The 16,886-nt window shown below is 51.4% G+C and overlaps 1 protein-coding gene across 1 annotated transcript; it reads left to right on the top strand.

Annotated features, from left to right (window-relative positions):
- Window positions 1-7,500: 7,500 nt before the first annotated feature.
- Window positions 7,501-16,794, top strand: EXOSC2 (exosome component 2). Its single transcript, XM_027614787.2, has 9 exons — window positions 7,501-7,627; window positions 9,353-9,454; window positions 11,121-11,166; window positions 11,573-11,662; window positions 12,683-12,748; window positions 13,220-13,288; window positions 14,626-14,802; window positions 15,410-15,538; window positions 16,462-16,794. The coding sequence occupies exons 1-9, from the start codon at window positions 7,506-7,508 to the stop codon at window positions 16,540-16,542; spliced, it is 882 nt and encodes a 293-aa protein (XP_027470588.1). The 5' UTR covers window positions 7,501-7,505; the 3' UTR covers window positions 16,543-16,794.
- Window positions 16,795-16,886: the final 92 nt, after the last annotated feature.

The raw sequence follows: 16,886 nt of genomic DNA, 5'->3' as shown, positions 1-16,886 counted from the left end.
GCGTCGCGCCCGCGCCCGCCGCGCCCGCGCGCCCCGCCTCCTCGCGCCCGCGCGCCCCGCCTCCCGCCTCCCGCCTCCGGCCCGCGGGGCGGGGGCCTGGGCTGCTCTCTCCTCACGCGACGCCCCCCACCCCCCGACGGCAGACGGCCCGGCGCCCGGCGCTGTAGGTGCGCCCCACAAGTGACCCCCTAGGCATACAGTCTTCGCTCCATCTCGCAGGTGAGGACACTGAGGGGCAGCGTCCCTTTGCAGGCCACCCAGCTGGTGCGGCTGCTCGGCCGCCTCCTCCACGGGGGTCCCCACGCCCGGCGTCGGGGGCGCTCTGGCACACCTGTCGAGCCGGCCGCCGGGGCTGGCATCCCGCGGGGGTGGCAGGCCCTCAGCGGGGGCGGGGACCCTGGGGGCGGGGGGCGGGGGGCGGGCCGGTGAGCGCACGGCCGCTCCGGCCGCCTCTTGAGCCGGGTGCCCGGAAGTGTCGGGAGTCACGGACATGATCTTGAGAGTTGGGGGCTGGCGGGGCTCTGGGGCAGCCAGGAGAGACCCGAGACCTGCTCTTCCCTGGCGGACGGGCCCTTCTCTCCTTCTGGCCACCTTACCCCCAAAGCCGGCTCCCGGGCAGGGACGAGGCACGAACACTGTGCAGTGTGCCGGGCAGGCTGAGCGCGAGGGCCAACGGAAATCCACTGGGGTACCCGGGCAAGGCCCTGCTCCTCTTAGGGCCTCAGTTTCCCCTTTCCCCATCCGTAAAATGAGAAAGGGGGAGCCATGCTTCCTCCCCTTCATCTGACTTCTCGCTTAGGGAGGAGAAGCTTCCCTTCCCCTCCTGGCCACACTCCTGCGGGAGGAGGGCAAGACTGGCTTCTCCACGGGGAAAGCACTTCCAAGCAGTGCGGGATCCGCGGGGGGGGGGGTTCCGCCCCGCCCACCCACTCCCTCCCTTGCCTCCTCCCAAGTCTCCCCAAACTCTGGCGGTGGGCGCCCTCTGGTGTCGGCTGTCCCACCTTGCAGTCATGTACCAGAATTCCCGTAGGGCGTTTTGGAAAATAAAGAAACTATAATAATAATGAAAAGTATAAAATGTATAGAGTTTTCAAGAAACTGTGTTCTACTTCCAGAAAATGGTCACTTTAACTTTGTAAATATTTATCTAAAATGATATTTACGAAACTGTGATATATATTATTTGATTGTATATGTACAACTGTAAATACATTTGTACCTCTCTTGTATTCTAAAATAAAAATTACTTGGAACATTTATCACTTAGCATCTGAAGGGGTCGACACATTTATCTGCATGAAAAGGAAATATGAAAAGTGCCTAGAAACTGGAGAGGGGTTGGGCAGAGTTGTTTCACTGCTTTTGAAAGTCACCATTGTGCCCTCCCCGAGGAAAATTCTCCATCACAACTGGGATGTCAGCTCCTGAAGAGATGGCCACGGTTCAAAGCAACCAGAAATCTCTGAAGGGGCTGGGCACATTCTTCATGCTTCCAGCTGGACTCTCAAATCCTGGTGTCCCGCTTTGTTACCTCCCCCAAATCTTTACTTACTTTTTTTTTTCTTTTTCATGAACAATTTAAGAGAATTCAGGCGGTCCGTGGGGTGGACCAAGATGGCCGACAAGTGCCCTCCCAATGCCTAGAATTTCCAAATGCTCTGGGTCCCCGTTTCCAGAGCCTCCCTGAGGAAGAGGAAAGAGGAGGAAGGCCTTCAATGCAGGGCCAGGCCCTGGCTCTCCTACCCAGCACCTCCTGGCCAGGAGGAGGTGTGCACACTGGGAAGTGTGAGTTCACACCTGTACTCCAGCATGTGCTAGTTGGGAGGGTCACCTTTCCAACCCACCGGCCTCCTACAGGCACACCTCTGTGCATCCTCATTTAGCTGTGTGTGTGTGTGCGCACACGAGCTCACACACACACACGAAGACACTTGAACTCACACTTTTATAAAGGCCATCCCCAGTTGGAGCTTCAGGTACTCCCAAAGACCCCCATACTTTGGGGACTGGTCTTGTACCCTGGCAGATGGGGACACAGGTAGAGATGTACACTTGTGTTCATTTGCAAGGCCCATCTGGGGTTTCCTCCCTAGGGTAAGCGGGGAAAGTCACCCTTGTTACTCCCCCTCCCCTTGTCTTCAACCTCGCCTCTCCTTTGAAACCTCACCACTAGGCTTCTGATGCCTCCAGGGGCCCCTGGTCTTACCTTCCCCCCATTGCAGGCCCCACAGGAGGCCTCTTGTTTCCATAAAAACGCTGAATCCCCTTTCTCCTGGATGCTGACCAGTAGAGTTAAACACCCTCCTGACCCACATGCCGTGCCTCCCAGAGAGTAATGCTGGCTTCCTTCAGGAGTCAGACTTCAGAGAAGTCAGTAGGGCCCTTGATCAAAAATCTACATGGCTCTCCGTAGCTAATTCCATTCTGTGAAGTCCCCGCTACTGAGCGCAGGGTCCACAGCCCGGGCTCCAGAACCCACCTGGTGGCAGCAGGCTGTAATGGCAGGCTAAAGTGCATTTGCTCCGCCTGCGGCCGACCTACGCAAGTGTGTGGGCGCTGGAGATCCAAGGATGAGCAGAGAAGAATGGGGGTCCTGAAGAATTGCACACTGCTGGGAGGCCTGATACCAAAGGCTTGAGCTCTCACCGTGCTTGCATTCCCAGCAGACGCCTCAGGCCCCTTTCCACGAAGTGCACACCCCCTCCTCCCCACAAAGGCATGCAAACACCACAGCAGTTTCTGTCCTCAGGGATTTAAATGCATTTATTCTGGGAATCCTCCCCACAAGCCCATGAAGCCGATGCTCTTTTTTCCTCCCCGATGCACTATTAATATCCATTTGAAGTAGAAGAAAACTGAGCTATAGAGTGAATCATTTGCCCATGTCACCCAGCCACGAGTAGCAGAGCCGTTTTCGCCATGGCCGCTGACCCTAGAAGCCATGCTCATGACCAGTAGGCCAACCACATCCCAGTCAACCCCCAGAGTCAGGGCTTTCTGCATATCCCACAGGGATGCAGTGCAGACCGGCACCGTATATAGACCTTGTATTCTTCAGCCTTGCAAAACTCGCTTACTCATTCTAGAAGTTTTTTGGAGATTCCTTAGGACTTCGATATATGTGATCATGTTGTCTATGAACAGAGACAGTTTTACTGCTTTCTTTCCAATCAAGATGCCTTTTCTTTCTTTTTCTCATCTTATTGCGTAGTTCAGGAACTCCAGGAGTGGAGGATTCTAGATAGAGGCCACCGGGTCTGGGTTTGAAACCTTCTCTGCCCTTCACTTGCTGTGTGACCTGAGGCAAGTCAATTAGCATCTCTGTGCCTCAGTTTCCTCAAATGGAAAAGAATGTTGTGAGGATAAAGTGGGATAATATAAATAAATAAAGCATGTGGCTTGCTGCCTGGCACAAAGTTAAGTGTTCAGTAAATGGAAGCTATTGTTAATGCAGGGATGCCTTTGGTGGGTGAGAAGGGCTGTAGCTTCATTTACCACCCACCCCGCTGGGCATTCCCCCAGAGGGCATCTGAGGCAGCGGTCCACCCCCTCTTCTCCTACCCTTTGCTGTATTCATTATCCTTGGATCTCTTGAAATGGAGGAACAGATATCTCAAACTTTCAGCTTCCTTCCCACCTCAGAGCTGGCCTACTGGGATGTATGTCTGTGGCTAGTGGGGAAAGTTCTGGATGGTCGCTGATTAGCACCCATGCCAACTGCTTCCTGCAACGTGGCTGCCTCGTCGAAATCAGACATCTTGCATGTTAGCGTGGGGCTTCAAAGGCAAGTGCTCCAAGAGCCTGTGCCTGCTTGTCTGGTACCTGGCCCAGGCGGGATTAGGGCAGGTGGAGAGTGGCCCAGAGTGAGCCCCCTAAAGGAGGGCCGGTTATTTACTATCTCTAGGAAATGGCTAACCCTGGAAGGGGCCTCAGTTCCAAGCACTGAGACACAATGAACAAAAAGCATAAAGCCCCCGGTTCTTGGAGTACTCGCGTTCTAGTGGAGGAAGTCTGCAATAAATAAGCAAACACACAAGAACATTCAGTGACAAGAAAGGAGACAGGATCAAGTGATAAAAAAGGGACCGAGGATTATTCCAGAGAAGGTGGTCAGGGAAGGCTTCTCTGAGGAGGTGATAGTTGAACTGAGGTCTGTGTGAGAAGCAGCCAGCGCCGCCAAGACCTAGGGGAAGAGAATTCCATGCCAAGAGCTCTCCAAGTACACTGATCTTGGGGTGGCGACCAGAGCCGTGTGTATGGAATGCAGGTGAGACCAGCACATCTGGCTGCAGTGGAAGGAGTAAGGGGTTGGGTTAGGAGGAGAGCGAGCTCAGAGACGGGGCCAGGCGAAGATGAGTTTGGATTTTATTGTTAGTGTAAAGGGAAGCTGCCAGAAGTGTTCTAACCCGGGAAGTGGTTTAACCTGATGTGTTTTTTTTAAAAGCTCACGCTGGCTGCTGTATGGAGATTGGATGGTAGGAGGGGCAGATGTAGAACCAGCCTGGAGGTGGTGCCCAGGTGAGACATGACTGAGTGGCCTGAGGAAAGTACACAGATGGGAGGTAGATACATGTGGGGGGAACTGATGAATGTTAGACCTGATAGGCCATTAAAATCACTGAGGGAGTTAAACACATGCTCACAGGCTTCCAAGACCCCACCTTTGTAGCACCTCAATGCCCAAGTTTGGGCTCAGGAATCCATATTCCTTTTTTTTTTTTTAAGATTTTATTTATTTATTTGACAGACACACAGAGAGAGAGAGAGAGAGAGAGAGAGAGAGAGCGCGCACAAGCAGGAGGAGCGGCAGGGAGAGGGAGAGGGAGAAGCAGGCTTTCCGCAAAGCAGGGAGCCCAATTCGGGGCTCGATCCCAGGACCCCAGGGATCATGACCTGAGCCTAAGGCAGACGCTTAACCAACTGAGCCAGCCGGACGCCCCGAGGCAACCATATTCCTAATAAGCCCCTCTGGGATGTGCACTGTTCCCGGGTGCCCGGTTGCCCGGTGTGGTATGAAGAAGCAAGTCTGTTGCACAGAGAGGAGCTCTGGTGGGGAGTCTGGAGTCTCGGGTGCCAGTTCCAATTGCCGGTCTGTTGTGGGACTCAGAGACCCCAAGGGACCGTCAGGAATAGCAATTCTTACCTCCAAGATGTGCCAAGTGTGAGGAATAAGTAGCATGTGTTTGTAAAGCATTCAGCAAAGGACAAGGCCCTCGAGAAGTGTTTGGTAAATGGTACAGGCTTTGGGGTAAAGCAGGTGCAGTGGGAAGGAACACTGGCCCTGTCACCAAGCACTCTGAATTTTAGTCCTTTTTGGCCCTTAGTTGCTTCCGCTATTAAAAAAAAGTATCTGCAGTGGACTGAATGTGTCTCTCCTAAATTCATGTGTTGAAATCCTAACCCCCAAGTTAATGGTATGAGGAGGTGGGACCTTTGGGAGGTGATTAGTTCACCAGGGTGGAGCCCTTGTAAATGGGATAGTGCCTTATAAAAGACACCCCGGAGACTCCCCTCATCCCTTCTGGGCCATACGAGGAAACAGCGAGAAGTCAGTTGTCTGTGAACCGGGAAGCCAGCTCTCAACAGACACTGAATCCGCCACTATACTTAGACAGTATTCATAATCCCAGTGCTGTGACAGGCCCCTTAAACGTGGGTGCTGCGAGAATGGGAGGGGCGGAGGTTTTGTCCGTCCCTTCTGGGATGATAGTGGATGATGTCAAGAGTACCCTGTTCTTGGTCCAAGGGCACTCCCAGGCCTAGCTCCCTAGCCGGCTGAGTTACCCTGGCTCAAAGGACACCACTGCCCTCTTATGGCGGAGGCCAGACTCAACAGATGGACCCTTCTCACACTTTTGTAGCTCTATCCCCTCCTCCACGCAGTGTCTGACCTGCGGATGCCCCATGGAGCCCTGGAATTTATATCGTTGACTGCCTTGCCGGATTGGCTTTCTTGACAGATGTAGTTGTGAGCTTTGCTTAAAAAGAAATGTTGTCCTTTTGGAGGTTTAGCAAACAACTGGTCTGACTGGATCCTCAGGAGGCAGTGGACCTGATTTACTGAGCATAGTGTGTGAGGCTGATGCAAGTTATTTAATCCTCTTTAGGGTCCCTGTGCATAATCATCAGCTTCAATTCCCTGAGGTTGAAACGCAGTTTGTTGTGGATGCTATAAATCACAAAGGGCAAGGGGGAGGGAGAGGGTAGTGGGAGGCAGGGAGAAGGGAGGAGGGAAATGCTCCTATTAAATAGGATGTGGAGGGGGCCCCTGGGTGGCTCAGTCGGTTAAGTGTCTGCCTTCTGCTCAGGTCATGATCTTGGGGTCCTGGGATTGCGCCCCACATCAGGCTTTCGGCTCAGCGGCCTGTCTGCTTCTCCCTCTCCCTCTGTGATCTCTCTCGCTTTTGCTCTCTCTCAGATAAATAAATAAAATATTTTTAAAAAGTAAACTGGACATGGGGATAAAGCCACATATACATCTGTCTGTCCACCATTGAATCCTTTGAACAGCTCCTGGCACACAGAGAGTGCTCAATTTGTTGTATGAGTAAATATAAGCCCATATCTTTGTATTATGTGTGCACCTGCCCTCCCTACAAAATAGGCCTGCTTTGCAAGGTTTGCATGTTCTCTTAGGCAGTTTTATCTTTATTTTTATTTTTTTTAAAGATTTATTGATTTATTTTGAGAGATTGAGAATGAGAGAGAGAGAGAGAGAGAGAGAGAGAGCGAGCACATGAGAGGGGGGAGGGTCAGAGGGAGAAGCAGACTCCCCGCCGAGCAGGGAGCCCGATGCGGGACCCGATCCCGGGACTCCAGGATCATGACCTGAGCCGAAGGCAGTCGCTTAACTGACTGAGCCACCCAGGCGCCCAGGCAGTTTTATTTTTAAGTTAGAGTAAATCAGCTCATTCAAAAGAAGTTATTAAGAAAGAACAGAATCAGCATCTGGAACACTGTTTGGGGGTAGAGGTGGTTGGTTGGTGCTGAGCCAGCACCCATGAGGAGGCAGTAAAGTAGAATACTGGGGCTACCAGGAACAGTATGAAAAGGGCCTCTTTTTTCTTTCCAACTAGTGTTTTGTGTAGATCCCACCTCCCCAACCTCCTGAGCTCTCTCATCCCAAAGAATCACATTTTAGCAACTTAGAGTTGGAAGGAAATTCATAGGCCCATTTCTCAATGATCTCTAACTCTGGTAAACCATAAATGGGATGATGATTACGAGACATTTTTGGTAAAAAATCAAACGCCACGCAACCTGAGATTTCGTTATTTCACAGGTGCAGCCTTACCAATAGTAAAAATGGCAACTTGGCTCCCTCATTCCCTTCATGTTAGCCAAATGGTTGCCAGTAGTCAACATGGCCGCCAGACTGTGCGTTCCCATTGGCGACTGCTCTGAGGCCCGCCCTGCCCCGCCCCTCCGTGCGAAGGCCGGGAACTGCCGAGTCGGATGTCGCGGTTCCCGGCCGGACTGCGCCTGCGCCATTCTGTGGCGCCAAGATGGCGATGGAGATGAGGCTTCCCGTGGCTCGCAAGCCTCTTAGCGAGAGCATGGGCCGCGATACTAAAAAACATCTGGTGGTTCCGGGGGACACGATCACCACGGACACGGGATTCATGCGGTACGTGGGGACTTGGGGACTCGGGGCCCCAAAGGGCGGCTGCTGCGCTGTGCACGTGGCCTCTGTTCCCTTGTATCTAAGTACCCGCGGGACGCAGGGCACAGCTGAGCATCCCAGCTCCCTTGTTTCCGAGTCCTCGGGCTTCTTATTCTATGCACCTTGTGTGTCCCCGTCTGCGTTTGTCTCAGTCCTTGGAAATCCTTCTCTCCTAACCTCTGGTGTCAAAGACTCCTGGGTTCTCTGCCTCAGGCCCTAATCTCTGAGCCTTCCTCGCCTTTTTCGTTGGAGACCTGAAAAACTGGGGAGGGTTCGGAGCAGGGGCCTCTTTCCAGTTTTCAGATGAGGGGACAGTGGGCATTCCTGACGTGGCCTCTTCTCTCGGCGACATCTCTTAGCCAGATGCTCGGTTTTGAAATCAGTAATTGTTTGGGCTTAGGGCATGCACAATATATTGTGCTGCATGCACCCAAATCTACATTTTGAATCTGAAGGCAGTACAATACGTGTAGTTAAGAGAGCAGACTCTTGAGCCAGACAGTTAGGGTTTCAGCCCCGCGCCATCCCATACTATAAGTTGTATTTGCTCTCCAAGGTCAGTTTCCTCATCTGTAAGATAGTAGTAATAACAGTAACTCTTTGGTAGGGAAATGAGAGTTAAATGAGGAAATAATTAAGAAAAGAAGCGGGGTGCCTGGGTGGCTCACTCGGTTAAGCGTCTGACTCCTGATTTTAGCTCAGGTGTGATCTCAGGGTCCTGCGATCGAGCCCATGCAACACCCCCCCCCCCCCCCCGACAGGCTTCATGCTGGGTGTGGAGCCTGCTGGGATTTTCTCCCTCTCTGCCTCTCCCCCTCCTCTTTCTTTCTCTTAAAAAAAAAAAAAAAAAAAAAAGAACAGAAGCAAAACTCACCATTGTATCACTGTCATAGATAAACACTAGTAGTATTTCAGCCTTTTGGTGGTGGGGGGGTACAGCATTTATAATATTGCTCTTTAACTTTTTAGCTGGAGGTTATTGGGTCCTAAGGAATCTTAAGTGTCAGTCCTTCATGAATTCAGCATACATTTGTATTACGTGCGGTTGGAGTACAACTGTGATCAAAGTAGGGAAATCTCTGTCGCGGTGGAGTTTATATTTCAACAGGGAGAGGCAGATAATAAATAGTAAGCACAACAAACAAGTTAGTATGTTTGGTGATCAATTCAGTGGGGAAAATGCAAAGTTGAGCAGGGTAAGTGGAATGTGGTTGGGCATACGGTGGGGGTGGTGGCAGCAGGGTGGGTGACTGTTTTTAAATGGGGTAATCAAGGTAGGCCTGATGCAGAAAGTGACATTTGAGTAGACTCGAGTAAGACAAGGGGAGATGTCTATGCAGCTCTCCCAAGGAGTGTTCGGGGCACAGAGAAAAGCCAGGCTTTAAAGCAGGAGGAGCCTGTTAGGAATATATTGTTCTTGAAGGGAGAGGTCATCTCAAGAATTACCCTTGTAGGGCGCCTGGGTGGCTCAGTTGGTTAGGCGACTACCTTCGGCTCAGGTCTTGATCCTGGAGTCCTGGGATTGAGTCCCGCATCGGGCTCCCTGCTCGGCAGGGAGTCTGCTTCTCCCTCTGACCCTCTTCCCTCTCATGCTCTCTATCTCTCATTGTCTCTCAAATAAATACATAAAATCTTTAAAAAAAAAAAAAGAATTACCCTTGTATCCTTTGTACCCTACTCTCAAAACAGGGGCCATGGAACTTACATGGGGGAAGAGAAGCTCATTGCATCTGTGGCTGGCTCAGTGGAGAGGGTAAACAAGTTGATCTGTGTGAAAGCTTTGAAAACCAGGTGAGAACAAAAGGTGTGTATTCTCTTTCTTGTGTCATTCATGTTATCCAGCCAGGAACATACCCCCCGCCTGCTTTATCATTCAGTAGGTCTGCGATTCTGAACATGACTATAGAAAGGGTATAGGTGACTATAGGTAAGTGTGGGCTTCAAAGGTTTCCTCACATTACTCGACCTCTCCAAACTTTGGCTACCTCCTCTGCAAAAGGAGGGTAATAGCATGATCCATCTTGTAGGATTTTCGTTAGAATTCATTGAAACGGGACATGTAAAGTACTTAGCACGGGGCCTGCTACCTAGAAGGGCTCAGTAAAGGTTAGCCCCAGAAAGGAAGCCGGTGGGGCTGGAACAGAGTGAGCAAGGGGGAGTGTAGGGGCCGATGCAGGTAGAGAGCCGAGGTGGGCAGCCTGCCTTGATAAGCATTTTGTCTTCCACTTTATGTAGTCTAGGCCACCCCTGGAAGGGGTGGAGCAGAGGAGGGACATGATCTGACTTCTGTCTTAATATCACTGGCTGCTGGGAGAGATTGAGGGGGAACAGAGGCAGGCTTAGGGAGACTTAATGGACTGTTTTCATCATCTAAAATAACGGTGGCTTGGACTAAGGGAGCAGTAGAAGTGGGGAGTAATGGCTGATTCTGCATACATTTTGTGTTCTGAGTTTTTTGTTTTGTTTTGTTTTTCACGTGAGGGTGTTGGATTTTGTATTCTTTGGGCTTTTCCATATATAGGACCATGTCTGTGAATCGAGATAGTTTTACTTCTTCCTTTCCCAATTTGGATGCCTTTTATTTCTGTGTATATTTCGAAGGTAGAGCCAGTAGGATCAGCTGCTGGACTTGTCCCGGAGTGAGAGAGAGAGAGAGAAATCAAGCGTTCCTCCAAGGACTCCCAAGATTTTTGGCTTGAGCAACTGGAGGAATGGTGTTGCCATTTACTGAGACCCTGTTGGCTGGGAGAGGACCAGTTTGTGATGGGGGCTGGGGAGGGAGCTGCTGGAAAGCTTTTCTTTAGGTTGGTGACATTTGGAAATGCCTAATAGTCATGTAAATAGAGATACTAGGTAGCCAGCAGTTGACTAGAGTCTGGAATTCAGGGGAATTGGCATAGTCATCAGTGGTATTTAAAGCCATTAGGTTGGATGAGCTCAGCAAGAGGTGAGGGTGGGCCGACAGAAGAGGTCCACGGCTGGAGCCTTCAGCATGGAAGACATAATGATTAGAATTGGGATAAGGAACTAGCACAGGGGCCGGAGTTGAGCACCCTGTGGGTGGGGGAGACTGTGAGTGCACTGGATTGTGTGGGGTCCTGTCTCAGTCTCCTCCTCCTCCTTTGCTGATGCAGAAGCCACCTGTGTTCCAGAGCCCCCCAGGAAATACTCCATGGTTATCAGTGTCATGTAATTAACAGAATAGGGGTTTCAGGCTTAAGGAACTACTTGGAATAAATGGTTTGTCCGAGAATAGTTAATGGAGACTTTATACATGTAGGAATGTTTGAAGTTCTCGGTTCTTGGAAATAAGTCGGAAGAGCATAGTTAGGTGAATTTACCATACTTCAGCATGGTGCCTAATCCAGGCCCTCATCCTGTTGAACTGAAATCTCCAGTGGTGCTTAGTCTTGTAATAAGGTCTGTTCACTGATGGATGACCTGTTTTATCTTTCAGATATAATGGTGAAGTAGGAGACATTGTGGTGGGGAGAATCACAGAGGTAAAGTAGATATCATGTTGGTTTTTACAAAGTAAAAGCAAGCTGGTGATTGAATGAATGGGATAGTCATTGTATTGTCGTTATGCAAATGGGGCGTTCATTGCATTTAACTCTTATGTGCCCCCCCCTTGAAGAGATTTTATTTTTTTCTTTGAAAGAGCACAAGTGGGGTTGGGGAGGGGCAGAAGGAGAGGGAGAGACAGACTCCCTGCTGAGCACGGAGCCCCATGGGGCTTGATCCCAGGACCTGAGCCTAAGGCACACAGTTAACCGACTGAGCCACCCAGGTGCCCCTTATGTGCCCTTTGATGTAAACAGTTGGCTTGTTGTATTGGGGATTATTGGTCACTGACGATGTGAGCTCTTGCCCCTGGAGTCAGTGTCCAACTGTGAAATTTCTCTGTAGGTTCAACAGAAGAGGTGGAAGGTGGAGACCAACTCTAGGCTGGATTCAGTCTTGCTTCTGTCATCCATGAATCTTCCTGGAGGAGAGCTGGTAAGGGTCTCCAGGCTGGTATTGTAGAATTTGCTAGCGAAAGTTCTGGGGTCTGTTGCTCCAGTGGAGAACTCTGCTTTATGCTGAGGTTGCCTCTTTTACTCTTGTTTCTCTGCTGTGAGGTTTGCTGCCTGGATGTACACGTAGGCTTTTCACTTGGTCCGGGCCTCCCAACATAAGCAGGAGTTGGTATGTGATAGGATCTGGAATGGCCATGGGGTGTGATCCCAAAAGAGAGTTGGAAGAGAAGCTCTCAGATGCTTGGTGCTCATTTCCCTTTTCTGGGTGTATCAGCTTTGCACAGTGATGGTGTCCCTTGAAAAGTTGTGTTCAGATTAGCTTTTTGTCAGTTGAATGGCGTTTGGTTATCCCAGACAACTGCAATGCCTAAGGGGCGGCCTTTTGTAAAACGCCGTGGTTTACCTGCAGTCCGGCATGTATGTACGGAGAGGCTCACTGCTAGGTTCTCTGGAGAATGCAGGATAGAGGAGGCTTGGCTGAGTTCCTGAAAGTGCACAGATTAGCAGGGGAAGGGAGATAACTGATCTAAATACCTGACAGTCGAAGAATAAGCAAGCGTGTGATTGTACAGAAGGAGTGAGTGAGTTCACTGGGAGATGCTTATAGGAAAGGGGCGTTAGAGTGGATCTCTGAAGAATGGATGGAATTTCACAGGGAATCTGAGAGCACCGGAAATGTGTGAGTAAAGATAAGAGTCAAGCCATAGGTAGTCTGGCCCTGCTGCAGCAGGGAGGCCTGCCACGGACGGTGATTGTGGACGAGGCTGGGCACGATTGGGAGGGCTTTCAGCAGCACGTAAGGAGTTGGAAAACAGTCCAGAGAAAGGAGGGGGAGAGGGGGAGCTGTGGGAAGGCCTGTACGAGGGACAGTGGTGGCGGTCGCTCTGGTGTTCCTTGAGTGACCCTGCTTACCTACTCTGGTGTCTGAATACTGTGGCTGGTTCCAGAGATCTTTCGGTAGGCTCTGACTTAAGTCACGTCATCGCTTTGTGTATTTCAGAGGAGAAGATCTGCAGAAGACGAGCTGGCCATGAGAGGTTTCTTGCAGGAAGGGGATCTTATCAGTGTATCCTGCACCTTGGATTACAGCATCTCAATGCTCTATACGGAGCTGGGGAATGGGGCTTTGATCATACGTCTCCGCCTGGAGACACGTAGTCCAGGCAGGGATCTGGGTCCCAGATCAAGCGTCCCGGGCCCTGCTGCAGCCTTCCTCCATCTGCTTAACCCAGCCGAACTCTCCAGCCCTGGTTCAGACGTGCTGCCTCAGTAATTTTTTGCGGTTTTGTCACTTACGGTGGCCCGTGCTTTAAGCGAGACTCAGATTTCCTGATGCAGGGAGTAGAAAAGGTGTTGTTCACATCAAGATATTCGTGAGAACCAAGGGGGAGAGGTTAGGTCACGGTGCTGTCCTCCGGGTCTGTCAGGCTGCGAGTGGGACCGTTGGGGATGGGAGGAGAGGAAGGAGAGGTGGGGCCAGGGCCCCAGGGAAGGCAGGTGCCGTGAGAGTGTTTGTTCCTTTATGCACCCTGGCCAGGCGGAGGTGCAGGCAGTGTTCTCTGACGGAGCTGTCTCTCTGCACACAAGGAGTCTGAAGTACGGCAAAGTAAGTTGGGCTCCTGCTTTTCCTGGATACAGACTGAGACTGCAGATCCATTTCTGAATCCCCAGTGCTCTCTGGAATTCGGCCCTAAAGAGCCCCAGAAGTTAAGCAGGACAGGCTGGTGTTCCCAGAGCGGCTGGTTCACGTGGTCGTGGGTCAGTAGCATCGTTACTGACAACAACTCCTGTTCTCTTACTGAGGAGATTGTTGCGGCAGGAGAGCTCCTGTGACCGGGGGCCCCGTGGCCCTGCTGGCTCGGCTCGCTCCCGGGGGCGCTGCCGCTTTGTACTGGGGCCAGGCCTGAGAGGCTCTACTAGGAGCAAAGGGAGGTCATACTGAAACCCGATGGCCTTGGCTCTAGACAAATGTCCAGTCAATAAACTGGGTGTCATTACTAGGAGACACTGGTTTGCCACTTGAGCCTTTAAATGAAATGTCACTGATCGTACGAAGTTATGTTATCGAGGCTCTTACTGTTTTAACGATAGCATACTTTTTTCTTTTAAAGATTCACTTGTTTTAGCAAGAGAGAGTGCACGTGAGCAGGGGGAGGGGCCGAGGGAGAGAAGCCGACTCCCCGCTGAGCGGGGAGCCCACATGGGGCTTGATTCCACAAACCTGAGATCATGACCCGAGCCGAAACCAAGAGCCAGGGGCCTCACGCCAGCATACTTTCTCCTAAAACAGATTATGATTTATTAGTCTCTTGGCTTTATCTGGCGGAACCTTCTCATTTCCTGAGTGGCACCGAAGCCCGTTCCCTTGTGGAGTGGCTCCAGTCAGCCGTGCTTGCAGCCTTGGGGGAGGACCATGGCTACACTCTGTGGGTGCTGACCTTCCCGGGCCTGGCTGCTGCAGACCCTCCCTCCGCGGGATGGGAACTTGGGGCTGACCCCCCCCACCACCGGGGATGGATTTGCACCCAGCCCTCGGCCACTCCCCTTGCCCAGCGGCACACACGTCCGGGCAGGGAAGGTGGCTGGGATCCAGGTGGAACAGAATGGTGTACCTGGGCCCACAAGAGGCTCGGGCTCATGTCCTCATTAGCGCCAGCGTGCCTGACTGCCAGCGCACCAACCCCAGGTTCAAATATAATGATAAGAATGGGAGAGAATGAGAGAAGAGTATTGAAAGTCACCTTCTCTTGGGGTGTGTCAACAACCTCCGTGTCCAGAAGTGTCCTCTGGGAGTAATTACCCTGTGTGTACACACACGTGACTGTAGTCATTGACAGGAGTGGCCCGGACTCCACCGTAACAAGGATGTGTATCTCGTGCTCTGCTTTTCACGCGCTTCACTCAGGACCCTCCAGTGACTTCATTTATGCTGTATTTCTTTAGCTAGGCCAGGGGGTGTTGGTCCAGGTTTCCCCCTCCCTCGTCAAACGGCAGAAGACTCACTTCCATGATTTGCCCTGTGGGGCCTCAGTGATTCTTGGTAGCAACGGCTTCGTCTGGATCTACCCCACACCCGAGCACAAAGAAGAGGACGCGGGGGGCTTCACTGCAAACCTGGAGGTGTGTAAACACCGCGGCTGCCGTTGGGGCAGACTGGCGCTCAGTCTTTGCTGTGCTTCTGGGCCGGGTGGAGCTGGCTGTTTCAGTTTTTAAAACTTTTTTACTTTTTAAAGATTTATTTATTTATTTGCGAGAGCGCGCGTGAGCAGGGGCGGGAGGGGGAGAGGGAGCAAAGCACATGCCACGCTGAGCGCAGAGCCCAACTCGGGGCTCGATCCCACAACCCTGAGATCATGACCTGAACTGAAACCAAGTTGGACGCTTAACCCACTTAGCCACCCAGGCGCCCCAAGAGCTGCCTGGTTTTAAACCGTGTGACTGCTGTGGTCTGAGGGAATTCGAGTCGCCCTTGAGGCGTCTTCATGAACATCGTCTTGCCTTCTCCTTTTCTGAAGGAAAAGGAGCGGGAACTGGTTTGATCCCCGTTGGCAGGATGGCAGGTTGCAGGGTTACGGCAGCTGAGGAGCCTTTCTAATCTCCCTTGGAGTTAGCAGTTGATTGGCTTGGAGTCTCGGAGTGATAGGGTCCAAGTCATAAATGATTTCTGTGCTTTGCCGTGACTGTTCCCTGACTTCGGTTCTGTGTTTCCCTCTGCCTCCGCTGGCAGCCCGTCTCCCTCGCCGACCGAGAGGTGATCTCCCGGCTCCGGAACTGCATCGTCTCGCTGGTCACCCAGAGGATGATGCTGTATGACACCAGCATCCTGTATTGCTACGAGGCATCCCTTCCACACCAGGTACTTGCTCCAGCCACGCCTTCCCTCTTCCTCATCCAGCTGTTAAGTGGAGGGTGTGTCGTCTGCTCCAGCGCTTCCTCTGGGATCGCAAGCACATCTCCCAGTAGCTTTACCATGTCCAGCGGTGGGAACTGGTCTGCTGGACAGCCCTACCGAGTGTTGATAGAGCTTTCCCCAAATACTTGTAATATCCTCGGTGTCTAGTGTCAATCGAAGGATTTGGGGGGATGGAGGTGCTGGGGAGGACTAGTTTACAACAGCAACTCTCTGGACTTCATCTTCCCATCCCAAATTTTAGCTTTATCTTTTTAGTGAATGCCAAGAATTATGTCTTTGCTCCGGACAGCTGTATACGGGAGAATCTTGATGGTTCGTTAAGCTGGTTCTGGGAGATCGTATCTTGCAATACTTAGCCTCCAATCAAGGAATATAGAGGGGCGCCTGGATAGCTCAGTTGGTTGAGCTTCTGACTCTTGATTTTGGCTCAGGTTGTGATTTTGGAATCATGGGATTGAGCCCCGTGTCGGGCTCTGTGCTCAGCGCAGAGTCTGCTTGGAATTCTCTCTCCCTCTCTCTCTGGCCCTTCCCCCCCGCTCATGTGTTCGCTCTCGTTCTTTAAAATAAATTTTAGGGGCGCCTGGGTGGCTCAGTCGTTAACCGTCTGCCTTCAGCTCAGGTCATGATCCCGGGGTCCTGGGATTGAGCGCCGCATTGGGCTCCCTGCTCCTCCCTCTCCTGCTCCCCGCTGCTTGTGCGTGTGCGCATACTCTATCAAATAAATAAATACAATCTTAAATTAAATCTTAAAGAAAGATGAAAGGAATATAGAAAGTTTATGGTAACCACGCTTGGTTTCTACGTTCGGATGTCTGCTTATGGTTGGTTTCTTTTCTGAACAAATACCTTTTTCTTTTCTTCTTTAGATCAAAGACCTCTTAAAGCCAGAAATAATGGAGGAAGTAGTTATGGAAACGCGCCAGAGGCTTTTAGAACAGGTGGGGTGAGGAGAGACATCTGAAGGACAGGACGGTCTGTACCTGACCGGAGCAGTTCTGGAAAGTGAAGAATCTGATTTGTGGTCCCATGTGTGGCTCTGTGGAGAACTGACACTCATCACCTGACCTGTATCGGGCTACCTCTGGCCCAAAGACCTGCTTTCTCCTGTTTGAGGGCAGAGCCTGGGGAAGTGCTGCTGGCCCCTTTGGTTGCCTGCAGAGACCGGTGCTACGGGTAGTTTCAGGCCTTTATTTTTTTTTTTTTTAGTTTCAAGACTTCAGACGCACAGTGTTTCAGCCAAATGGACTCCCATTCTGGAATAATATGGAGAATCTTTTTCTTCTGCTCACCA

Source organism: Zalophus californianus, chromosome 13 (assembly GCF_009762305.2).
Source record: "Zalophus californianus isolate mZalCal1 chromosome 13, mZalCal1.pri.v2, whole genome shotgun sequence".
In the NCBI taxonomy this organism is placed as follows: Eukaryota; Metazoa; Chordata; class Mammalia; order Carnivora; family Otariidae; genus Zalophus; species Zalophus californianus.
This window is presented reverse-complemented; position numbering and strand designations above follow the sequence as displayed.

What these genes read in the sequence shown, in the direction of transcription:
- EXOSC2 (XM_027614787.2), top strand. Translation starts at nt 7,506, where the DNA reads ATGGCGATGGAGATGAGGCTTCCCGTGGCTCGCAAGCCTCTTAGCGAG. An exon ending in ACGGACACGGGATTCATGCG is followed by an intron (nt 7,628 to 9,352) that starts GTACGTGGGGAC and finishes CTCTCAAAACAG; the next exon opens with GGGCCATGGAACTTACATGG. An exon ending in AGGCATCCCTTCCACACCAG is followed by an intron (nt 15,539 to 16,461) that starts GTACTTGCTCCA and finishes TTTCTTCTTTAG; the next exon opens with ATCAAAGACCTCTTAAAGCC.